The sequence below is a fragment of the Heterocephalus glaber genome, unplaced genomic scaffold (assembly GCF_053883595.1).
Source record: "Heterocephalus glaber isolate CG9 unplaced genomic scaffold, H.glaber_assembly_v1.0 deba00000818, whole genome shotgun sequence".
NCBI classification, from domain to species: Eukaryota; Metazoa; Chordata; class Mammalia; order Rodentia; family Bathyergidae; genus Heterocephalus; species Heterocephalus glaber.
The window spans coordinates 4,401,321-4,422,649 of NW_028258164.1; the positions used below are offsets into that span (position 1 = coordinate 4,401,321).

At 37.7% G+C, this 21,329-nt stretch overlaps 1 protein-coding gene across 1 annotated transcript in view; it reads left to right on the forward strand.

Annotated features, from left to right (window-relative positions):
* Positions 1 to 7,073: 7,073 nt before the first annotated feature.
* The window catches only part of Impg1 (interphotoreceptor matrix proteoglycan 1), a 146,020-nt gene continuing 131,764 nt past the window's right edge, over positions 7,074 to 21,329 (forward strand). The window contains exon 1 of the mRNA XM_087207761.1: positions 7,074 to 7,289. Within this exon, the coding sequence (XP_087063887.1) occupies positions 7,223 to 7,289 (67 nt within the window). The 5' untranslated portion in view covers positions 7,074 to 7,222. The remainder of the gene's footprint in view (positions 7,290 to 21,329) is intronic.

Below are 21,329 nucleotides of genomic sequence, written 5' to 3' on the forward strand. Positions count from 1 at the left end.
GTCGTAGAATGGCATGTACAATATATTGTTTATATAACATTTGAACACTTCTAAAAACAATAGAGGATGTCCATTGTGGCTGTATATTTGTGTACTGGTGTGTAAACACCAAATTCAAGCAAATGGTTGATTGTTAGAGTTGATGAGGAAAAGTGAGGAAAGTCATTGGCGGGGAGGAGGAAGGGGAAAGGGAGCACTAGCTCCTTGTAAGGACAGGAAAGTGAATTTGCAGGGCAAATGCTGTACATAATGGTGAAGGTCAAGCTTCCAACTTCATCCCAAGGGTGAAGGCTGACATAGTAGACTCAGGCTGGGGCAAGGAATGATTCTAAAATATTTCAACCAGTTCACAAATTTTAATTATCACTAATTTCACCAATGAATGTCTATCTTTACCTTTCATTGTGCTAATATTTTTAAATATGGTGTTAATGGGAATTATAGATTGCTGAAGTCTGTAGTAACCATCTCTGAAGGTTGTAGCCTTTTTTATTAAATGCTGACCATTACATCTCCCAGTGTAGAGTTGTATTGATGACTAGACAATTGTTGATACAATGTAGCTAAAATTCACACAGGCAAATACTCATACAAACACATGTGCATGTGCCAAAGTACTTTAAAGTAAGATACAGACATTATCTTACATAAAATAATATAGACATTTTAAATTCCCATTTGAGACTTGCGGTCATGAACTTCATTTTCTTTATTACTGGTTACTAGGGGTGGGGGTCTATCTTGTTGATCAGAGAGTAGACTTAAATCACTTATTAACTATATGATACTGAGAACTTCCTTAGCCTGCTTCAGCTTTCCTCATACATAACATGATAATAGTGCCTACCTACTATGGTCAATATAAAAGTTGAACAAAGCCATCTAAAGTGCTTTGGAGAGTCCCTGACATTTTTCAGGGGGTATTCAAAATGTTTAGGATAAAATCTGGTTGGTGTTTCTTTGAAAGGTGCTGACCTTGTAGGCCCATTTCCTTATCTCCTATCTCCATGTGCATCCTGTCACTTGTAGATTGCAAGCCCCTCCTGGGCAGATGCCTGTACTTCATGCTTTAGCATTCCTTTGGGCCTTACAAAGATGAAGCAATTCAGAAACTTCCCTTAAAGTAAGTTCTTCTCAGGCAGATAGCATTTTGTGCTAACTGGTGTCCTCTCCTTTCCTCCTCTCCTTTTCTCTCCTCTCTTGGTCTTGTCTTTCTCTCTTCAGTTCTGCTACAAACACACCCCCTCTCCCACTCCTCCTGGTCTGCTTCTAAACAATCTTTTATAAGCGTGCTTTGTGCAAACTCTCTTATAAAACTAATTTTCATCCTTCACCACTAGGCTGTATAAAAAGAAGTCAAGTTCACGTCCCTTTTTCACTAACCAATTATTCTGTTACGCACTGCAGACTGACTTCCTCCCCTATTGAAATAGTCTGCCAAAGGTTTTGTGAATTCCTCACTATCACAGTTACAACAGTGTTTCTTCAGTGCTCCTGTGTGCCCATGTGCTGAGGATAAACCAGGAAGAAGGCTGACCCGTTTTTTTCTTGACCAGAGAATGGGGTCATTCAGGTCCTCCCACACCATGATGCAGCCAGAAGTTCTCTGAGAAAATAATGAGGCTGGATGTAGACATGAGCCCCAGCCTTGTGCTGCTATCCTCCCATCCTCATGAAAACAACCATCTTGTGACCTTATAACTGCTCCCTCCCTCTTGCCCTGATGCAGTCAACTTTGGGGAGAGTCTGTGTTTTGCTCTGCCTGGTTTTTTGTGTCGGCAACACCTCTCTCTTATTTAATTCTGTAGTTGTTCACTGAAAATCAAACTGAGATGGATGGGGGTAAACTGAGAAGACGGAAGCCAACACCTTCAGTGAGGTTCCAGTTGTGTTACCGTGTTTCTTCTTCCTGTGTATCATCTTGTTTGTTACCTCTCACGAGGGGTGATGTTTATCTGGGGTTCATAAAAACACCTACATCCATAAAAGAATCAGAGATCTAAGTTCAGAAGGAGAAACAAGATCACTTTATTGGAAAAGGAAGCGAAATAAGGAGATAGAGAACTACCTTGTCAGAGTAAGGTATGGAATCCAGAGCCAGAGCTCGAGTCTTCATTCTCAGCCCCTTTTATTACATGGCAAGAAAGGGACTCTACTCCCCAGGAGTTGTTATAACTTCATCGGTTATTTGGGGCTCTGAGACCCCTGATTTGTCCCTTCCACTGCCCACATTCTTGGATGAGCCTTTCTTTAGTCTCTTTGTGCTGTCCGGGTGCTTACCTTGTGAGATTTATGCAGAGCCCCCTATTCAAAGACGAGTTAGCAAAATGAGATACATGTACATTTTAGTGCATTAATATGCTGAGAGAATAATAAAATATATGTGCACACATTTTAATTATATAGGTGTGCATGTTGTAATAATATATATGTAAGTGTGTGAATGTCTAAGTGTTAGTGCATATTTTATATACCGAGTTTTTTGTAATATAGCCCTGCTCCTCACTTTGTTTTTTCTCACATTTAACTGGAAAAGGAGGGAGGGAATTGAGGTTGATCCGAAGTGAGCCAGGCCAGGAGGCCTTATCAGCTCTATTTTTCTTAGCTACTCTCTCTGGCAAGGGTTTAACTCTTTATTTGCCAGAAACCTCACTGAGGCCCTTTAACTTTCCCTGCCTCTCCCCCAATTCTACCTATAATCTCTCTTTTTCTGGACATGTGAATAATAATGCAAGGGAAGTTCTTTGAGCTACACAGCCTAAGCCTTGTGTTAACAAGAAAAGCACTTATTCAAACAGTCAGAAGTAGAGTTGAGGACAGACAGTTTTTTCAGAAGGGATAGAAGGTGTTCCAAACAGATCAGTTTCTATCCTCAGGACACTGCCCTCCTAGGCTGCCTACTCCTAGGAGTGGCTCTGCTGCTCCTGATGAATCACACATTTTGATGGTGATGGAAAAACCTCAGGAGTATGCTCTGCCTTCAGGACTAAACAGCAATCAATAATGTGAGCAGACAATCCTACAACACTAAAAAACTGTCCTTCTGCAAAAGAAAAGGCAACAATTTCAGAGATAGAAGCTTCTCATACTTTTACATAGCTACCCTACCTATCTCCAAATGAATAAATGCCTTATGAAGGGAAAGCCTGGCATGGTGTCTGTCGCACGCCTGTGATCCCAGCACTCGGAGGCCAAGGCAGAAGGATTGCTGAGCCCTCAAGGCCAGCCTGGGCTACATATGTAGCAAGACCCTGTCTCAAACAAACAACAACAAATATATATATATATATATATATATATATATATATGTATATATACACACACATACATACATATATACACATACATATATACATATATATGTGTATATATATATATATATATATACACATTCAACACAAAGAGTGAATTTTGAATGTGATCCTCCCATTTTCCATGACTTTTCTCTTGTTCAGAGTTGTTACTTTCTTGGTATCTGCTTTCCCCATAAAGGAAACAAAGTGCACAACAATAAAAACAACAACAAAGCTTTTGGAATAGAGACCTGAGTTGGAAACCCTGCTTCAGCTAACTAGTTACTTAATTGGGTAATTCACTTATCCTGTCTGAGTCTCAATTTCCTCATCTGTAAAGTGAAAATAAAAGTAGAACTTAACTCATAGGAGTACTGGTAAGAGTCATACTCTGTATATAAATCACCTAATCGTGATTATGACAGTGGAAACTCAAAAATTGTTTCTATTTCCATCAACAAACAAAACTGTTCCTTCATGATATTAACTGATTCGTTTTGGTAATTACTTCATTTTATCTACTGATCTCAGATGAAGGAATACAACAGCAAAGGCATACTGACCTCTCCACCTTACCTTGTACGTTTTAAATGCACCACTGAAATTCTTCCAGAAACTGAAGGAGGAGACTCACCTCTTTAAGAATACATAATTACTGTTGACAGCCAACTGGCCGGAAGAAGTAGTTTGGATTAATTGCAGTGACCCATAATTAAAAACAACAGTACTTAGAGGCAGACCTGATGTTCCCAGAAAGCATTGTTTCAAGAACAGTGAGTGTCTGTCATTCTTATTTGCTTCCTAAGTGGCAGTTATCAACATTAGTTACCCAAAATTTTAACTGAAAATGGAAACAATGCACAAAGTATTGCTGTCAAAAGAACTTTTGAATATGTCCCTTTAAAGTAAATACATTTATACTTATAACTATGATGCAGGAAACTTTTAAGGACAAATTAGTCTATACCACAGTTTTCTTTAAGCAGCATGTTTCATTAAGAAAGCTGAGTGGAAATTGTTTCATAACTTGAAATTTTTTTCCCTGTCTCCTAGATAAAGAGCAGTATCGTTTCACATCAGGACTGGAACCATAAGAGCAGCACAGGGCTGGGCCGAGGGTTTAGCTGAGTGGTTCTGCAGCCTGCCTAACAAGCGCAAAGTCCTGAGTTCGATCCCTGATACCAAAAAAAGAGAGTAACGCAGGGCTACTTAGTCAACCAGGAGAGAAATGTTTCACTGGCTCCTCCCAGTCCCCCAAATATAAATTACACATGAGCATGCGTCTATTCTACTTCATTCTCATACCATTTTCCTAGATATGGTTATCTAAAGCAGCTTCATCTTCTACCTAGTTCATTTCTACTTTGCGTATAAATAGGAGCCTACCGCAATTTGATGATAATTTTTCTTAAATATAACCAAAATAATCTGCAATTAAAGATGAGAGCTAAACCCAAAACCCTCAGGACCTTTGAATACCCCCCATAAAAAGCAATTTTAAAGAACTTTTTAAAAATATGAGGGCACACCAAACAATGAGAAAGGCTATAATAGTAAGAAAGGCCTAGAATTACTGCAACAGGTGCCTTCGGTATTCTAAATGAACGTTATTTCCAACCTAGGTTTCTCTATCCAGCCAAACAATGGGGGTAGATGGAAACCATTTTGAAATATGTAAGATGTCAATTTTATCTTCCATAAACTTTTAGTAATGACTGAAACGGGTGCTCTACTAAGAAGAGATTCAGAAAGAAGACAACACAAGATTGAGAAAGCTTGGGATGCAGTAAAGGAGCAAGGTGAGAGGAAAGCTCAAGGTGGCTGTGCCAGGAGGCCCCAGATGACTGTTGTGAAGAGTGGCGATAAGGACTTCAGACAGGAGGGCTTAGAAAGCCTGAGAAAGACAGACTTTCTCGAGTGTGTAATTATATGAAGAGAGTACAGGTTCTCCAATAAAAGAACTTAAGCAAAATATAATAATAATAATAGGAAGAGAAAATTTACACATCAGAGGGAACCTTTGGGGGTCATTTATTCCTTTATGTTTAGAAAATGAAGAAAAAACATTTTTAAGTATGAGATGCTTGACAAAAGGTGTTAAGAGTATAAACTCTTCATTAAAAAGACAAACAGTGCAGGCTTTCATTCTTATGCAGCATAGAAAGTCACATGGTAGGAAGAGAGAGTAGAACAACGATCTCCAAAGGCCTGTAACTGGAAAAGGGGTGCTAAGGCAGGATGGTTGATGGGTTGGGGTGCTGTTGGGGAGAAGGAGTAACTTCTCGTGTTCTATGCCATAGGAGGGTAACCACTGTTGACAACAGCTGTTTATTTCAAAATAACTGGTAGAGAGGATTCCGAATGTTCCTAACACAAAGAAATGATAAGTGTTTGAGGTGATTAATATACCAATTACCCTGATCTGATCATTACACAATGTTCACGTGGGTTGAAATACCACACTGCACCCCATAAACGTGCATAATTACAACAGTTTACTTTTTATAAAGTATAGGCTTTTGAACCAAACTATTTGTCCTGGCTCTGCCACACACACCTTATTTTCCTGACCTGTAAAGCAGAGAGGATCACAGTATAATTTACCTCGTAGTATTGTATTGAGGAATGTATGGATAATCAATGGAAAGCTCTAAAAACAGTGTCTATCTACAAGGGCCCAATACATATCGGTAACATATGCTTCATAGCTCAAATATATGTGACATACACTCATAATAATAAAAAATGAATACTCAGTAAGCTGAGAGTACAATACTAACGAAGTAGAATAGAAAGGTGAGACGAGAAAGTATTTATGGTGAGTAAAAGGGGTGTGTGTACACAGGATGATATTCCCAATTGTTGTTTTGTTTTGTTTTGTTTTGAGACAGAGTCTCACTGTGTGGTTCACATGGACCTCAAATGCACAGTGATCCTCCTGTCTCAGCCTCTTGAGTGCTGGGATTACAGGTGTATTCCACCATGCCACACTTCAATATCTATTATTTGATAATATCTAAAAGAGAAAAAAAAAAGTAGTAGTAAAAGCATACTATTTAGAAGTATGGATGAGAATACTAGAAGAATTTCCTTAAAGAATCAAAAATGGTTGCCCATTGAATGGAGGCATGGGTAGAAAGCAGCCACAGTTATTAGTCACACGCCTTGTAGAAAGGTGTTTGACTTATTCAACTGTGAGCATGAACAGATTTTCAGGATTAAAACAAATTAAGCCATTGGTGGGGGTTCAGTGGCACCACTCCTGCCTGGCAAGTGCAAGGTCCTGAGTTCGAACTCCAGTGCCAAAATTAAACATTAATTAATTAATTAATTAGTAAAGCGAGCCACCTGAATGTAATGCTGAATGAAAATGATTAACAAAACAGCACATGGACAAGAATGGAGACAGCTTTTCTGTCCATGGAGAATAACACACATTCAATAACCAAATACTTTAGGGAAAGCAACAAAGCTCTTTCAACAAATGTTTCTTGGGTATGTTATGTTTTGGAAAACATCTGACCCCAACTCTCAGCCTTCTTCTGCACTGCAAAGGACCTCCCCTGGCCCTCTGTGTCACTGGAACAGTTGAAAAGCTAAAAACACAATAGAGACCCTTGGTTTTAATGGCATTCAGAGACTGGAGCTAGGCCAACAGATGCTCCTCGGAAGGTTAATGAGATAAAGGCTCCTCCAGCTGGTCCTTAAGCAGCGCTTACACCAGAGAGGAAAATTAAGCAGATTATCCTGAAATAGACACAGTGTGGGTTCTTCCTAGATGAGCGTTTGTAAAGGCAAACCAAGAAGGCCAGCCTCACTCAGCTGGAACCCATAGTTTATTATTGTTCCTATTTCTGACATTCTATTGTTTTAAATGAGATTTAGGGTTGCTCTGCAATTTTCAGAATTGCTGATGCTCAAAAGCCAGAATGTATTTGGAAATTAGAAGGGCTATTTTTGTGTTTTGGATTTTTCTCCAAGTTCAAGGAACCAAAGGTGAGTGGTTTAAATGTTCATTTTTCAAATTGCTTTTCTTAGAATTCTGTGTATAGCAGTGAACATCCAGAATGGACAAGTTTACCACTGAATTTTAGAAAGTAAGTAAATGGGAGGCTCCAAATGAAGACTGATTGATTTACCAGTTGGCTGATTGGTTGGATGTATGATTCATTACCAAAAATGTCAGTTTATGGGCCGGGGATTTAGCTCAGTGGCGCTGTGACTGCCTCACAAGTGCAAGGTCCTGAGTTCAACCCTCAGTACCAAAAAAAAAAGTGTTAGTTTATAATTTATGTTGACTACACAAGCATGTATTTGTGTCCAAAAAAAAGAGGTACAATGATGCATCCTACTTGGTACTGTAAAATATATAATGCAAATTCATATCATTAATACAGATAAGGACTATGAAACCGATTCAATTTATCCACCTAAATTCAACATATACAACTTAAAACTGAAGTTAGTTTTTAAGAGATATAATAGACCAAAGTGTACTTCTTACTTTCTCCCGAGTAAGTCATGAATTGCTTCTGCTTAGGAAATAGCATGTGTGATTCAGGATTCGTGATGACAACAAGCTTGGAAATGTAGTTGTTTCTGAAGTTTATGAAGAAAAGAATGAGGCAGTGTAGGTTCCTATGGCAGAGCTTCAACTGAACTGAAATTAAAGCAAGCCACAAAACAAGCTACCTAAGAAAAATAATGTATTTTATTTTTTAAAATCCTCTTAAAGAAAGCTTGATTGTTGAAGGATAAGTCTAATCATCATAACATACTCAATCTTTTTGAGATGTTTGAAATCAACATTAGGTTTTTCTTTAAGGATGACATTAAAACATTCTGACAATGAAAATTTTAATAGAAGTATTGATTTGAAAATGGCCGCAGAAAAGTAAAATAGTTGTTGCATTTGTAAGTCACAAAATAACTGTGATTCTATCTGTTATTTTATACATAAATTCTCAGTGGTTGCATTTGGAGGGAGAAAAGATTCCTGGAAAAGATTGTGCTAAAGTTACCTCAGTGTTTTGTTAACTATAAATGATGGTAGGTGAAGCAAAAGTTTATTTACCTTTCCTTTCAATTATCAATTGTGCATAAATGATTACATTTATAAAAAATGTTTTAATTGGAAACAAATGATAGTATTCCAATACACTCTGAGCTTAATCTGCTGAAGCACACCAATTTATCTGCTTGATAAACTTAATCAAGAAAATCAGTTTTGCTCTTTTGTTTGATTACTCATGTGAATTAATTGAACTATTTTTCTATTTTCATATATTACATATTAGCCATTACAAACAATTATAACTAGCTTAGTTATATACAATCAGTTAAATTAAACAAGCTCACAAAAAAGCAACAATATGTTATATTCTTACTTCAAGGGAATGATATGCTGCAATTTCATAATGAAAAATCCCAACATACTACCAGTGTTGGGCTTTTTATTCTATCTGAATCCAAGACTTGTGACTATCTCTTACTCTTCAATTAGTGGAGTCTGTATTAATTAGAGTTTATGTACCTCAGCCAGACTGGTTTCATATTTATGACTAATTAACCATCATGAGACTATTTACCTAGAAACTGATTTAGAGAGAAGAAAACAATGTTCAATTCAATACAACTAGCTGTTAAGCATAACAATTGAGTATTTAGCTAAATTTAACAGTTACTTTTTTCAAAAAGTTTTTGAAAAATCAAAAAATTATTTAAGAGAGTATCTAAAATATTTCATCTGAATACAACCTGCAGTTTTCCAGGTTTCCTCAGCCTTTTTCTAGGTATGCTTATTTAATTTCTACATGATTTTAGGTCTACAACGCACTATATCAGGTTTTTGGCAGTTTTGTTTCATTAGATAATTTCTACAGTGCTATCTAGTGTTTCTTTGTTTGTTTGTTTGATACTGGGGATCAAACTCAGGTCTTTGTGCTTACAAGGCAGGCACGGTGCCACTGAGCTAAATCCCCAGCCCACTGCTATCTAGTTTTGACAAACATCAATTTATTGATGATATACTGTTTCTTTAAGAGGTACATCAAGATTTGCTTTATCTGAATACTCAAGAAAAGAAAATTACCTTTTAATTATTTTATTTTAAATAACACTACAACAAACACAAGTAGCTTTGCACATATGCTTCTCAGTACTTAAGACTCATCATAAATTCACTAAAATAAAATGGCTGAGTTAGAGCAATATAAACAATTTTATGGCATGTGATTCATATTGACAAATTGCTTCTAAATTTCTCTATACTTTTCAGTGATTTTTTCCAGTTTGATTCCACAGAGTGCTTACGACATACACAGTGCTGTGCTAGACACAAACTACAAGATTCAAAACACGTCAATATTTTAAATGGTTTCCTTTAAGATTCTGAATGTAGTTTGTCCATAGATGCACAAAGGCAAAATGCTTCAATTTCAAAGCATTTATTAAATAAGATTGTTTTAACATATAAGCACACACGAAAAAGATAATCCAATGTTTCAAAGACAATTACTTCAAGACAAAGGCTCTGCTCTCTGGGATTGATGAGAGGGAAGCCAGTTCTGCCTAGGACACATGGCATGGCTTTATGCTCTTACCTTTCCTTTTCATAGAACTAATCTCATTTTATTGCTTGTGACATTCAATGTGTGGGAGAAAGAGAAGAGCGAAAACTCACCCTTAGCAAGTCCTAAAATAGAAACTGTGTTTATCTTAATATGTCTTTTTTGCTTTACATTTGGTTATACTAAATGAAACATTTAACTAACTTATTATTAGTTCACCAAGGCAGGATACTTATTTTAGTAGCTGGAAATGTCAGGAAATTTACATTTGAAGATACTTCACTTCTTGCTAATCCTGCACTACTGGGACATGCGCTCATTCCATAACATTATCCAGGAAGCTATTTTCCCTTCCTGTGGCTCCATTAACAGAGAGCATTTGTATACGTGAGATAGCTGTCAACGGCAGTCACATGTACTTCGCAGCTCCTATACTTTGTTCCCTATGCTACAGTCTCAAGGCAGTGTAACTCAAGAGCATCAATTCAGATTTTTTGGTTGTGTTCAATTATATCTGAGATGTTCTTAAAATCAAAACTTTGTAAATTAAAGATGACTGTGTTGAATTAAACAAATGGTGGCAACACATCTAAAGTGTTATCAGATTACATACTGGCTTTAAAAGTAAAAACCAATTGCTGCCTGTGGCCCCCTTCTGCTCGTTTTACTGAACACATTAGAAGACTATTGTATGTGTAAGCTAATTAGAGGGCTGACATCCCCTACTGCTCCTTTGGCCATTTCTGGCAATCATGAGCATGCTACCATATTAAACACCAACTCCATTTGCATGCTAATCATGTAGTGCTTTGTTGCCACAATCATTTTCACAGACTTTATTCTGTTTCTAAACAATCCATCTGAGGCAGAAAAGTTTGCTTTTTACAGGAGTTTTTAGATTTACATTACAATTTAACCTATATTTTTTAAGGACTATAATAAAAGCACTGGTCTCCTCACTGCGTTGTGAATTGCAAAACTCCAGGTAAGTGCGGTCCCCCTCACCCCACATTACTTCTTACTTAAAAACAGGAAAGACACTTCTGTAGTTGTAGGGTGAGAACTGGTTTTTCCAACCCTTACAATAATGCAAAGCAGTTTGTTGGAAAGAAGAAAAGCTTCTAACAAGAATGTGAGTCTTAACCTCCCAAAGTGGAAGTTTTCAGGACCCGCGACTAAAATTTCAGCCTCACAGAACAAGAGTACCAAGTCAGAGGGAACCACTTTAATAAGGGAAGAGGGTATGCTCTGTGTTCTGGGTCCAACGCAGTGTGAATGCCAAAGCCAGCTCAAAATGAATTGATGAGGTCTCCTAGCACAGCCATGGAGATGAGCGTGCATGTACGGAAATGCCTCCATCTGCCTGGGAACTGCAGTGGGCAGTGCTATGGTTATTTGTTGAGAACATTTTCCCAAGCCTGCACGTCTCACAACCACAGCAAATGCAGGAAGAATATCAGAGAGCTACAGGACACAAGGCTGCTTCTAAGCATGAGACTGTACTCAGTAGAAAATACCCCCATTTACATTCATTCACTTGGAATGAAACGGTGACTTCCGGTGTCTTCCCGAGAGCCTTTGCAAAGCCACCTTGATTCACCCCAACCGGGCTTTCCTTATTTAGCCCTTCGGGTCTCTTTTCTATCCCTGGCATCTCTTTCTGTAATCACCCTGCCCCAGAGAAGAGGTAAAGGAAGCTAACGGGAAGGAATCTGAGGGAGATCGGTCAGGATATCAAAATCAGTGAAAAGTCCCGCATCAGAAAGACTTTTAACTCTATACAGAAAATAACATGTACAGGCCAAATTTGTCTATCTTTGGGCTTCTGCTGCATTTACAAATAAACAGAAGTTACATTTAATTTAGCCACTCTGAAGCACGTGGTGCTATCATCAACCCAATGTGCTCAGGTCAGTGCCGACCTGATCACAACACTGCAGACACAGGTATGCTGACAAATGTCAGGAATCATTTAGCATAATATAATTTTCTCTAAAAGTTCAAGCTGGGTGACAGGCAATGTGTTCCTTTGTAGTTGGAAACCTAAGACAGAGAGTGCTACAATCATTTGAGAGAGAAGAATTAGAACCAAATCTGAGATTTGAGCTGTATCCAGTCCTGTTTCACATCCACTCCTTCTAATAATCAGTGCAGTATAACATGACGAATGGAACTAATATAGTTTTTCCTGCTCATTTAAAAGCTAACTTTCTTTTACAAGCAGCATCAGATGATTTCTAGCTCTGAGCCACTGCTACCATCTATTATCATGGTTGATCTCAGAATAGCTGTTTGTATCCTTCATCCTGAAAATCCATGCCCTAGAAATGGGAGTACCTATCTTGGAACTAGTTGTACATTTAAAAAGAGATGTAAAGTTATGGATTCTTCAAAGAACTTTTCATAATATCTCCTTAAATGGCCACCATTAAAGTCTCAGTTTAGTTGTAAGTGACTTATTTAAGACTGTGTTATTGTCTAAAAGCAGTGCCTTGCCTAGTGGGTATTATTTGGCAAAGTGGGAAAGCCTCTTGTAAACCACAAGTAATACCACCACCTGCATCAAAACACCAAAATTTCACCTCTAAGTCTGCAATATTTTAGGCCCTTGTGAAAATTCTGAAGCACTACTTTCTAACAATTCCCTCTCTTTCCTTCTATTGGATCTGATCTTATTTTCATCAAAACACCCCAGTCCCTCGGCCTCTCCCTGTTGCTGGGGTTCTTCTGCCTGTGTGGGTCTCAATGTGCTGCACTTTAATCCTAAGACCTTTTTTGACTGGGGCCCCTGAGCTGCACTCACACAACCCAATAGTCTTCCTGTTAAAGCAATGTGAACTTTGTCCTTTGACCTTCTATCCCATCTGCTTTTTAATCTCACCTGAGAAAACTTAACTTTTCTGCTCTCATTCTTGAGATGTCAAGTGTTGCATGTTAGAAAAACCTAAATAAATGGAGTGTATCCATGAAATAACTTACTGCACTATTGTCTTTATCCCATCGACCCAGCCATCTCTGATTCCCTTAGTGCCCTGCTCACTTCTCAAATCTTCCCTCTCCCAGTGGATCTGCAGCCTGACGCCCCCACTCCACAGAAGCAGTGATGGCAGCATCATGAAGAGCAAAGCTCTGAGCTTGCAAAGAACAGGGAGTCAGTCACTCTCTATATGACCTGAGAAAATAGCTCAATCTCATAAATTACTCCCTCTTATGGTTTTTTCATCTGTAAAATAAGAACAGCAGTGTCTGCCTCAAAGGACTTTTAGTGAGGTATCTGCTACAACAATGGTCAATAAATGCTAACCCTAAATTGGCTATGATGAGTGTCCCCATTGCTACTATCACCTTCTCCTACTTTCTGAGAAGATTGCAGTCATTTGATTTCATTTGACTTGTCTCTTCTTTCTCCTTCAGAGTTTCTCTGACTTTATCCAAACTTTTCTCATTCTCTTTTGTTTCAAAGAGAATTCAGGGATTTCATGTCTTTGCTAATGTTATTCCTATCTACCGTGACTTTAAATCCACTCACCACCAGTTCCCTAAAGACCTTACCTTGCCAGTCTCCTTTTGTATTCACTTGGCTTTCCAGACTGAAAGCTTTCATGCTGCAGTTCTCAGACTTGGTAACACCAGTGCTGGGGCTATAGCACTGAAGATTCTGATTTCATTGGCTGAGGGTGGGACCCAAGATGGAGCAATTCTTAAAGCTACCCTGGCAATTCTCTTGTGCAGCAGGTCTCAAAGGCATGATTTATTGACCTGCTAGAAAAAGATGAGATCTGGGTCATAATATTAAGGACCACCAAAGGGTCTGCCTTTATGTGCTTTTTTCCCCCCTTTTACTAAATCTTTAGCTTCATTATCAATTTTACCACATTTTTCCTTCTTGAATAAAAGAGATAGAAAGGAAAGGGCAATAAAAGAACTCCCAAGGCCTCCCCCAAAGCCTTCAGAATAAATCCCAAAGCCACAGAAATTGGTATTAAAGAGCTATCTGCACTCCCACGCATGTTTCCCAACAAGTGGAAACAACCTCAGAGCCCGTCAGCTTATGAAAGAATGAAGAAACGGGGAGCTTGCACATTACGGAATACTACTCAGCAGTAGTGTCACTGCTCATGAGTAGTAATACTCCTCATTCCAGTAGTATAGAATACTAACCAGCGACAAAAGAGAAAGAAATCTAGCCATTTGTAACCACATGAATGAATCTGGAAAACATTAGTGAAATTAGCCAGGTACAGGAAATCAAGTACCATGTGATCTGTGTGGAATCTCAAAACATTGATTTCATAAAAGTAGAGAAGGGTAGGTGTAGCAGTGCATGCCTATAACCCAGCTACTCGGCAGACTGAGGCAGAAGGATCTTGAGTTCAAGGCCAACTTGGGCAACATAGGGAGACATTGTATAAAAGGAAGGGAGAGAGAGAGAGTTACCAGAGAGATCGGGGTATGGAGAGTTATTAGCCAAAGACACAAGGCTTCGGTTAGGAATAATTTGGGAAATACATCGTATAACAAAGTGAATACAGTCTATTCTTGAAAAATGCTGAGAGTAGATATAAACTTTTCTCACCAAAAAGATAACTGTGGGAGAATAATGCATATATTTAGTCATTCTATAATGTATATATACTTCAAAACATCATGTACATAACAAATAACTATAATTTTGTCTGTCAATTTAAAGAATAATAAGAAAATTAAAATAAATTTTAAAATAAAGCCCAGTGATTTCATGAGAGCCCTTCATGCCTGCCCCCACCCTGCTCTCCAGCCTCACCGTACAGACTTCACAAGTACCTGCCCGGGCCACACTCACTGCCTGACGCATCTCCCTGCATCAAAGGCATATGAAATATTTCAAGATTCTTCCTCATTGTTGTTGATAGCTATTCTCATTAGGGGTCAAAACTTACCTGCTACTGTTCATTGAGAAGTGCATTTCAGAGAGTCAGGAGTAAAAGAAAATGGGGAGCTGGCAGAGACAGGCATTCCCATAAGGATGGCTTGTGGAACTGGGCACCTTTGCTACAAAGTGCAACGGTTGCTGAGCTCAGAGGATCCTCTTCTGAGACCACATGACTACAGAATATCACACCCTGTAAATGGAGAGGATTCCCAGAGATCTCTGAAAAGTTCTTTCCTGGAGGACATTGCCTTCCTGCCCTTCTATTGGAGGCTGATCGGACCCCCAATCCCCTGACCAAGGGTACCGTGGATGGATTACCAAAGACAAGACAAGATCTTAATGCATAAATGGGGGGGCCCAGGATGGTCAAAGCTCTTATCTGGCTAAGACACTGTCTCCTGGAGCTTGCCACTATTTATTGATCATGCAGCTTCTAGAGGGGGTGAGGCAGTACAGGGAACAGTGAGGTGGAGAGCACTGACCCGAGCAGGGTCCTAGCAACAAGGGAACCAGATATTCTAGTAGGAACAGATCACTGATTAATGGGAAATTTGTTTCTTCCCATGGATTGATTTTTGCCTTTATAGTAATTTTCTATACCAGTCATGCTGCCCTTATTGCCTTGCCCTTATGTACTATTGCCTTGCCATCCAAGACATCCCAGCATCACAGATCATTGAGACCTCTGCTGTAACCACTGGTGTGAGGAGTTGTTCCTTTCCAACCCATCAACTGCTGGCTCTTCAGGCAAGCCACTGAGGGCTAACAAGCAGACTCAGACTTTTAATATGAAAAGCCAGTTTATGAATTTGTAGCTCGGTCAGGGTGGTCTCCATCACCCTTCCTGCCTTCCAGCATGCTAACTTGTGGACATCGAGCAGATAGATACTGATGTTTCCTACACCCCAGAACCAGCAAAACAATCCTAGGGAAGGAAACCAGGTCCCATTATATGACCACGAGAGGAGCCAGGGCTGCATGTCCCCCAGAATGAGCCAGTGCCTGCAAAGATCTAGCCAAAGAGGATGAGGGCAAGGGGGTCTGAGGCACTGCACAGCTTTCTTCATATATAAAAGGAAATCTTTCTATCTACAGCCACATGGGTGAACTTAGAGGACATCATACCAGTAGCATCAGCCAGACATGGAAAGGCAAATACTGCATGATCTCCCTCGTGTGGAGTCTAAAGCATCAAAACCTGCATATAGCAATGGAGTAGAGTGGTGAGGACCAGGGACAGAAAGGAAGAAAGCTGGTGAAAAGGTACAAAGTTGCAGTTTATGTAGGATGAATAATCCTAGAGATCTAATATACAGATAAGGACTGTAGCCAACAATATTGTACAGGAGAGCAGAGATTTGCTAAGAGAACAGATTTCAGTGCTCTTAGCACAAAGCAAAAACAGGTAACTGCATAGAGATGGGTATCTTTGTTTGCTTGGCTGTAGGACTCGTTACACTGTGAACATGTATAAAAATGAAAGAATAATCAGAAAACCCAGTAAGTATGGATAAATGTAAATAATATTAATATAAACCAGTTAATGATGAATAAACAATAGAACAATTTTTTAAAAGAGGTGTCTGAGGCATACCAAGTTCAGTCCCTCTTCTGCCAACGGACTCAGCTGTCATGCGTGGCACTGGGACAAACACCCTATCGGTGTCACCTGAGGTTCGAAGGCCAGGTTCTTGCTGGGGTTCTTACCTAGGAGAGCAGTTACTGGGTCACAAGTATGAACGCTTCCAGTTTCACCAGGTAACAGCAAACTCTTTTCCTAAGTTTGTACCATTCATTCTTCCAGAAGCAGTTGGTGAAAGTTCTTTTTGTTCCAAATCCTCATCCACATTTGGTATTGTCTGGCTTTTTAATTTTAAATAAATAATAAGTATTATTTTCTCATGAACAATATGATGGGGGGGAATGGTATGAATGTTACCTCTCTGAGGTTTTAATCTATGTGTTCCTAATTACTAATGAGGTTAAACACACTTTCATATATTTTGAGTCCATTGTGTTTTCTAACCTAGAAAATACTAAAAAAAAAAAAAAAAAAAAAAAAGTTTTGCCTATTTTTTTTGTTTGTTTTTGTTGGAGTTTTTTTTTTTGGTACCAGGGATCAAACTCAGGTCATTGCGCTTGCGCAGCAGGCAGCAAAACCACTGAGCTAAATCCCCAGCCCCAGTTTTGCCTATTTTTATTAGGATGTTTGTCTTTTCTTGTTGATATAAAGGAGTTTTCTTTAAAAAAAATTACTTTGCAGGGCCAGGGATTTAGCTCAGTGGTTCCGCCACTTGCCTCGCAAACGCAAGGTCCTGAGTTCGATCCCTGGTACCAGTAAATAAATAAATAAATAAATATTACTTTGCAGATGCATATCTTTCAAATGCCATTTCCAGTTTGTAGCTTATCTTCTTCCTCTCAACAATAGTCTATCATAAATAGACATTCTTCAGAATTTATTAGCCTTTTAACTTCAGGATTTGTGTTTTGTTATTGTTTCGTTTAAGAAATCCTTCCCCAATTCAAATTCACAAAAATATTCTCCAATATTATCTTATAAAAGTTGTATAGGCCTGCCTTACATATTTCACATGTGTCTACCTGAAGTGAAATACAACATAACTTTTGATGCACATGCGATCGTTTGTTTTAGTATCAGTCACCGGACAGCTGCTCCTTTGTTCTCAGCCCTATAATGCCCCTTCCGTCATGATCATGAGTTTGTCCAAGTTATTACCTATTGTTTGTCCACCCTATTCACCTGAGCCAAATCACTTTGCTTAAAGTATTGCAAACTTATAATAATAATCTTGCTACCTTGTACAGAACCTTTGTTTTGCTTTTTTCTCTTCCTATGAGAGTGTTTAAGCTATGCTTGACCTAAGCTCTTCTATAAGTCACTCAAAAATGTTTTCACAAAACACTCTGTTGGGATTTTTTTTATTTTTTAAATTGACAAAATTGTAGAAATTTATTGTGTGTAACCTGATGTTTTGAAATATATACATTGTAAAATGCCTACATCTGGCTTGTTGCTATTTGACTGAACTTATTTTGAATCTATAGGTCACTTTGGGGAGAATCATTACCTTTTTAATACTGTCTTCTTACCCAAGAAAATGGAGGCTCTCTCCTTTAATTAATACCTTTCAATAAAGTTGCATAATTATTTTAATAAAGAGATTCCGCACTTAGACTTATCCTTCCCTAGACTCTTTATATTTATTATAACCATAGAAATTGTATTCTTCTGGCATTTTTATGTAGAAATGCAATTGGTATTTTCATATCGGTTTTATAATCAATAATTTTGCCAAACAATCTCAGTTATGAAAATTCACTAGGCAATTTTGGAATCTTCCACTTTTAAAAATCCAATCACTTTTGAAGAAGATCATGTGGGTTTTTCTTTTCCATCTTTGTGTCTTTTATTTCTTTCTATTTTCTTACTGCTGCCCTTGGCCATCTGGAATAGAAACAGTAGTAGCAGGCTTTCCTATCTTGTTGCAGGTTTTAAAGGGTCACTTTTCATATTTCACCATTAAGTGTGATCCTTACTTTAGCTTTTTGGGCTTGTTTTGTTCTTACAAATGCCCTTTACCAAGCAAAAAATTTCATTCCTAGTCCTAATTGACCAAGAGTTTTTAATTATGAGTAAATATAGAAAATTACTGGGTTTCTTCTTTCTATATCTATTAAGATCAGCAAATGGCTTCTCTCTTTTAATTCATTAATGTGATAAGTTACTTTAATTGGGTTTCAAATATTAAAGCAATCCTACATTCCTGATATAGATTCAACTTGGTCATTGTTCATAAATTGCTGGATTCTATGTACTATGTGCTATGTATTTATAATTGTTACACTCATGTTCATAAATGAGCTTGTACCTTGAATTTTTTTCTCCTACTTCTCTTAGCATGTTTCATAAGAGTTTGCATAAACATGGAGCTACTGGGCTGTGCATATGGCTCTTTGGTAGAGCACTTGCTAGCATGCATGAATTCCTGCATTTGACTCCCTGCACCAAAAAAAGGGGAATGATCTTTTCCTTAAATGTTTGTTAGAGCATTCTGTTAAGCCCTGAGAAACATATTTGTGGAAAGAATTGACTCCTAAGAGTCATGATAATATTTAGTTATCCTATCTCCTCCTCAGTTTACATAAGTTATATATTTCTAAAACTTTACCCATTTCATGAGAAATTTCAAGTACTGACAAAACTTTATTCAGAATATCTTCTTATATTTTTCATGTTTACCAAAATTTTGTAAAGAATACATTGTTTTCCTCCTTTAATCCTGTTATTGGTTCATTTTGTTTTCTCCTTACTTTATCAATCTCTTGTTTGTTTGTTCTTGTTATTAGTATTTTCAAAGAAAAATATTTGGCTTTTATATGTCTTTTTTCTCATTTAGATTTATAACCTTTTCTATTACATATTTTAATTTTCTGCTATAATCTTTATTATTTTTTCCTTGTTTGGAGAAAGGTTTACTTTATTACACTAACTTTTTGAGATGGCTACACAACACACAATTTTTCTAAATTAGGCATTTAACAATATAATTTTGCCTTTAGACACTGCATTAGCTTCAACCTATAATTTTTATTCTATAGTTTTTTTGTTTTTTTTTTTGTACCAGGGATTGAACTCGGGTCCTTGCGCTTGCGGGGCAGGCGGCGGAACCACTGAGCTAAATCCCCAGCTATTCTATAGTTTTTTTTACCATGTGATAAAAAATTTTTTCTAATAGCAATAATGATTTTTCTTTCATTCATGGATTATTTAGAAGGATTATTTTATTGGTTTTTCCATTTTACAATATATGGAAATTTTCCAGTTGATTTTAAAGCTAATTTCTAGCTTCTCCATTAATCTAAAAATATAATGTCATGGTATCACTCCTTTTAAATTCATTGAGATTTGTGTTCCAGTCCAATATATATTAATTTTTGTTTCCCCTGTCCTGTTAAAGAGAGTATATTTTTTGCTTGAAAGAAATAGTATGTGATCTATGTCCATTACGTCAAATTTGAGCATATTTTTAAATCTTCTCTGCCCTTATGGATTTTTATTTACTCATTCTATCAGTCAAGAAAAATAGCTTATAATGCACCTAATATTGTTGTGGGCTTTGTTTTCTATTCATTTGTATTTTGTAATTTACGTGATTATTAAGTGCATACAATTTTAATTTTCCACACCTCTCCATGACCTTTAAGTTTTATCCATGGCATGTCTGTCTTCACCTTTGTGATGCTTCTCAGCTGGCAATGAGGTTGGCTGTACTGTCATAGAGGCAGTGGTACAAGAGCTCTTCTCAATGCAGTTCTCACTTCCATCACCTTGGTGCCTTAAAATCAGCCATGGCAGCAGATTAACACAGGGAAACTAGCGAATATGCAAATCTCACCCATTCCTCAGAGCCAGTTATTAAACATTTGCAACAACGCTCTGACTTCGTTTGATATTAATATTTCAATACCAGATTTCTTTTGGTTAGTGTTTGCATGTTATAACTTTTTTCCATTCTTTTAATTTTAATTTCTCTGAATCTTTTTAGTTTAATGTCGCTCTTAGAACAAGATATCATGGGACCTTTTGTAAAAATGCAATCTGACAATCTCTGTCCTTTAACAGGAATATTTTTTCTATGTACATCTAATGTGTCCCAAATATTACATGGGACATATTTTACCAAAAATTTATTCATTGTTTATCTGATTTTCAAATCTAACTGGGTCCTATATTTTAATTTGCTAAATCAGCTATTCCGTCCAAGCCTACCTGGTAATAGGCTGGCATGAGATCATAATGATACTGTGCTAGACCTTCCACTAAACTCTTTATAGCTATTTTCTCATTTAATTTTCAAAACAAACCAGAGCTACATAATGTGCAAGTGTGATTTTAAAAACTACAATTTTGAGATTATTATTATCATTACCTCCCTTTTAGGTTAGAAACCAGAGCATATCAAGATGATTTGTCCAAATTCGGGAAGTGATTTAGAAAGTGGCAAAGCCTTGGAACCATATATACACAAAATAAAGTTCACATCACTTTTCTGCACACCTTTATGCATCAGAAAATTAACCAGCAGAGATGTGCAGTTCTGTCTGTTTAATGTGGTCCAAGTCTGCCCTCCATGAGGAGGAGTTAGTATCTACCTTTGTGGGGATACATGCAAAAGCAATGTGATATGTGCAACTCTCTGTTCAGACTGCCCAGCACAACCCAGCTTCAGGCTCGTACGTCTGCACAAAGCCAGAGTCATGCCTTCTGCAGTGCAAGACTAGAATCACAGACAGCACAAAGTTCAGAAAACAGAGATGCTGTGGTAAATTAGAACTGATCCTGATATAAATGCTTCAGCTACGGTAAGAGTTTTATGAGATCAATTATGCCCCAAAATAGGCAGCACCCCCAGCAACCACTAAATGAAAGATACCCTGTGTTTCAGCCCCATGACTTTGCTGGAGCCACAAGGAAGTGAGTATTTGGCACAAATCAATAATGTAGCTCATCGTATTACTTCAGTGTGCCCC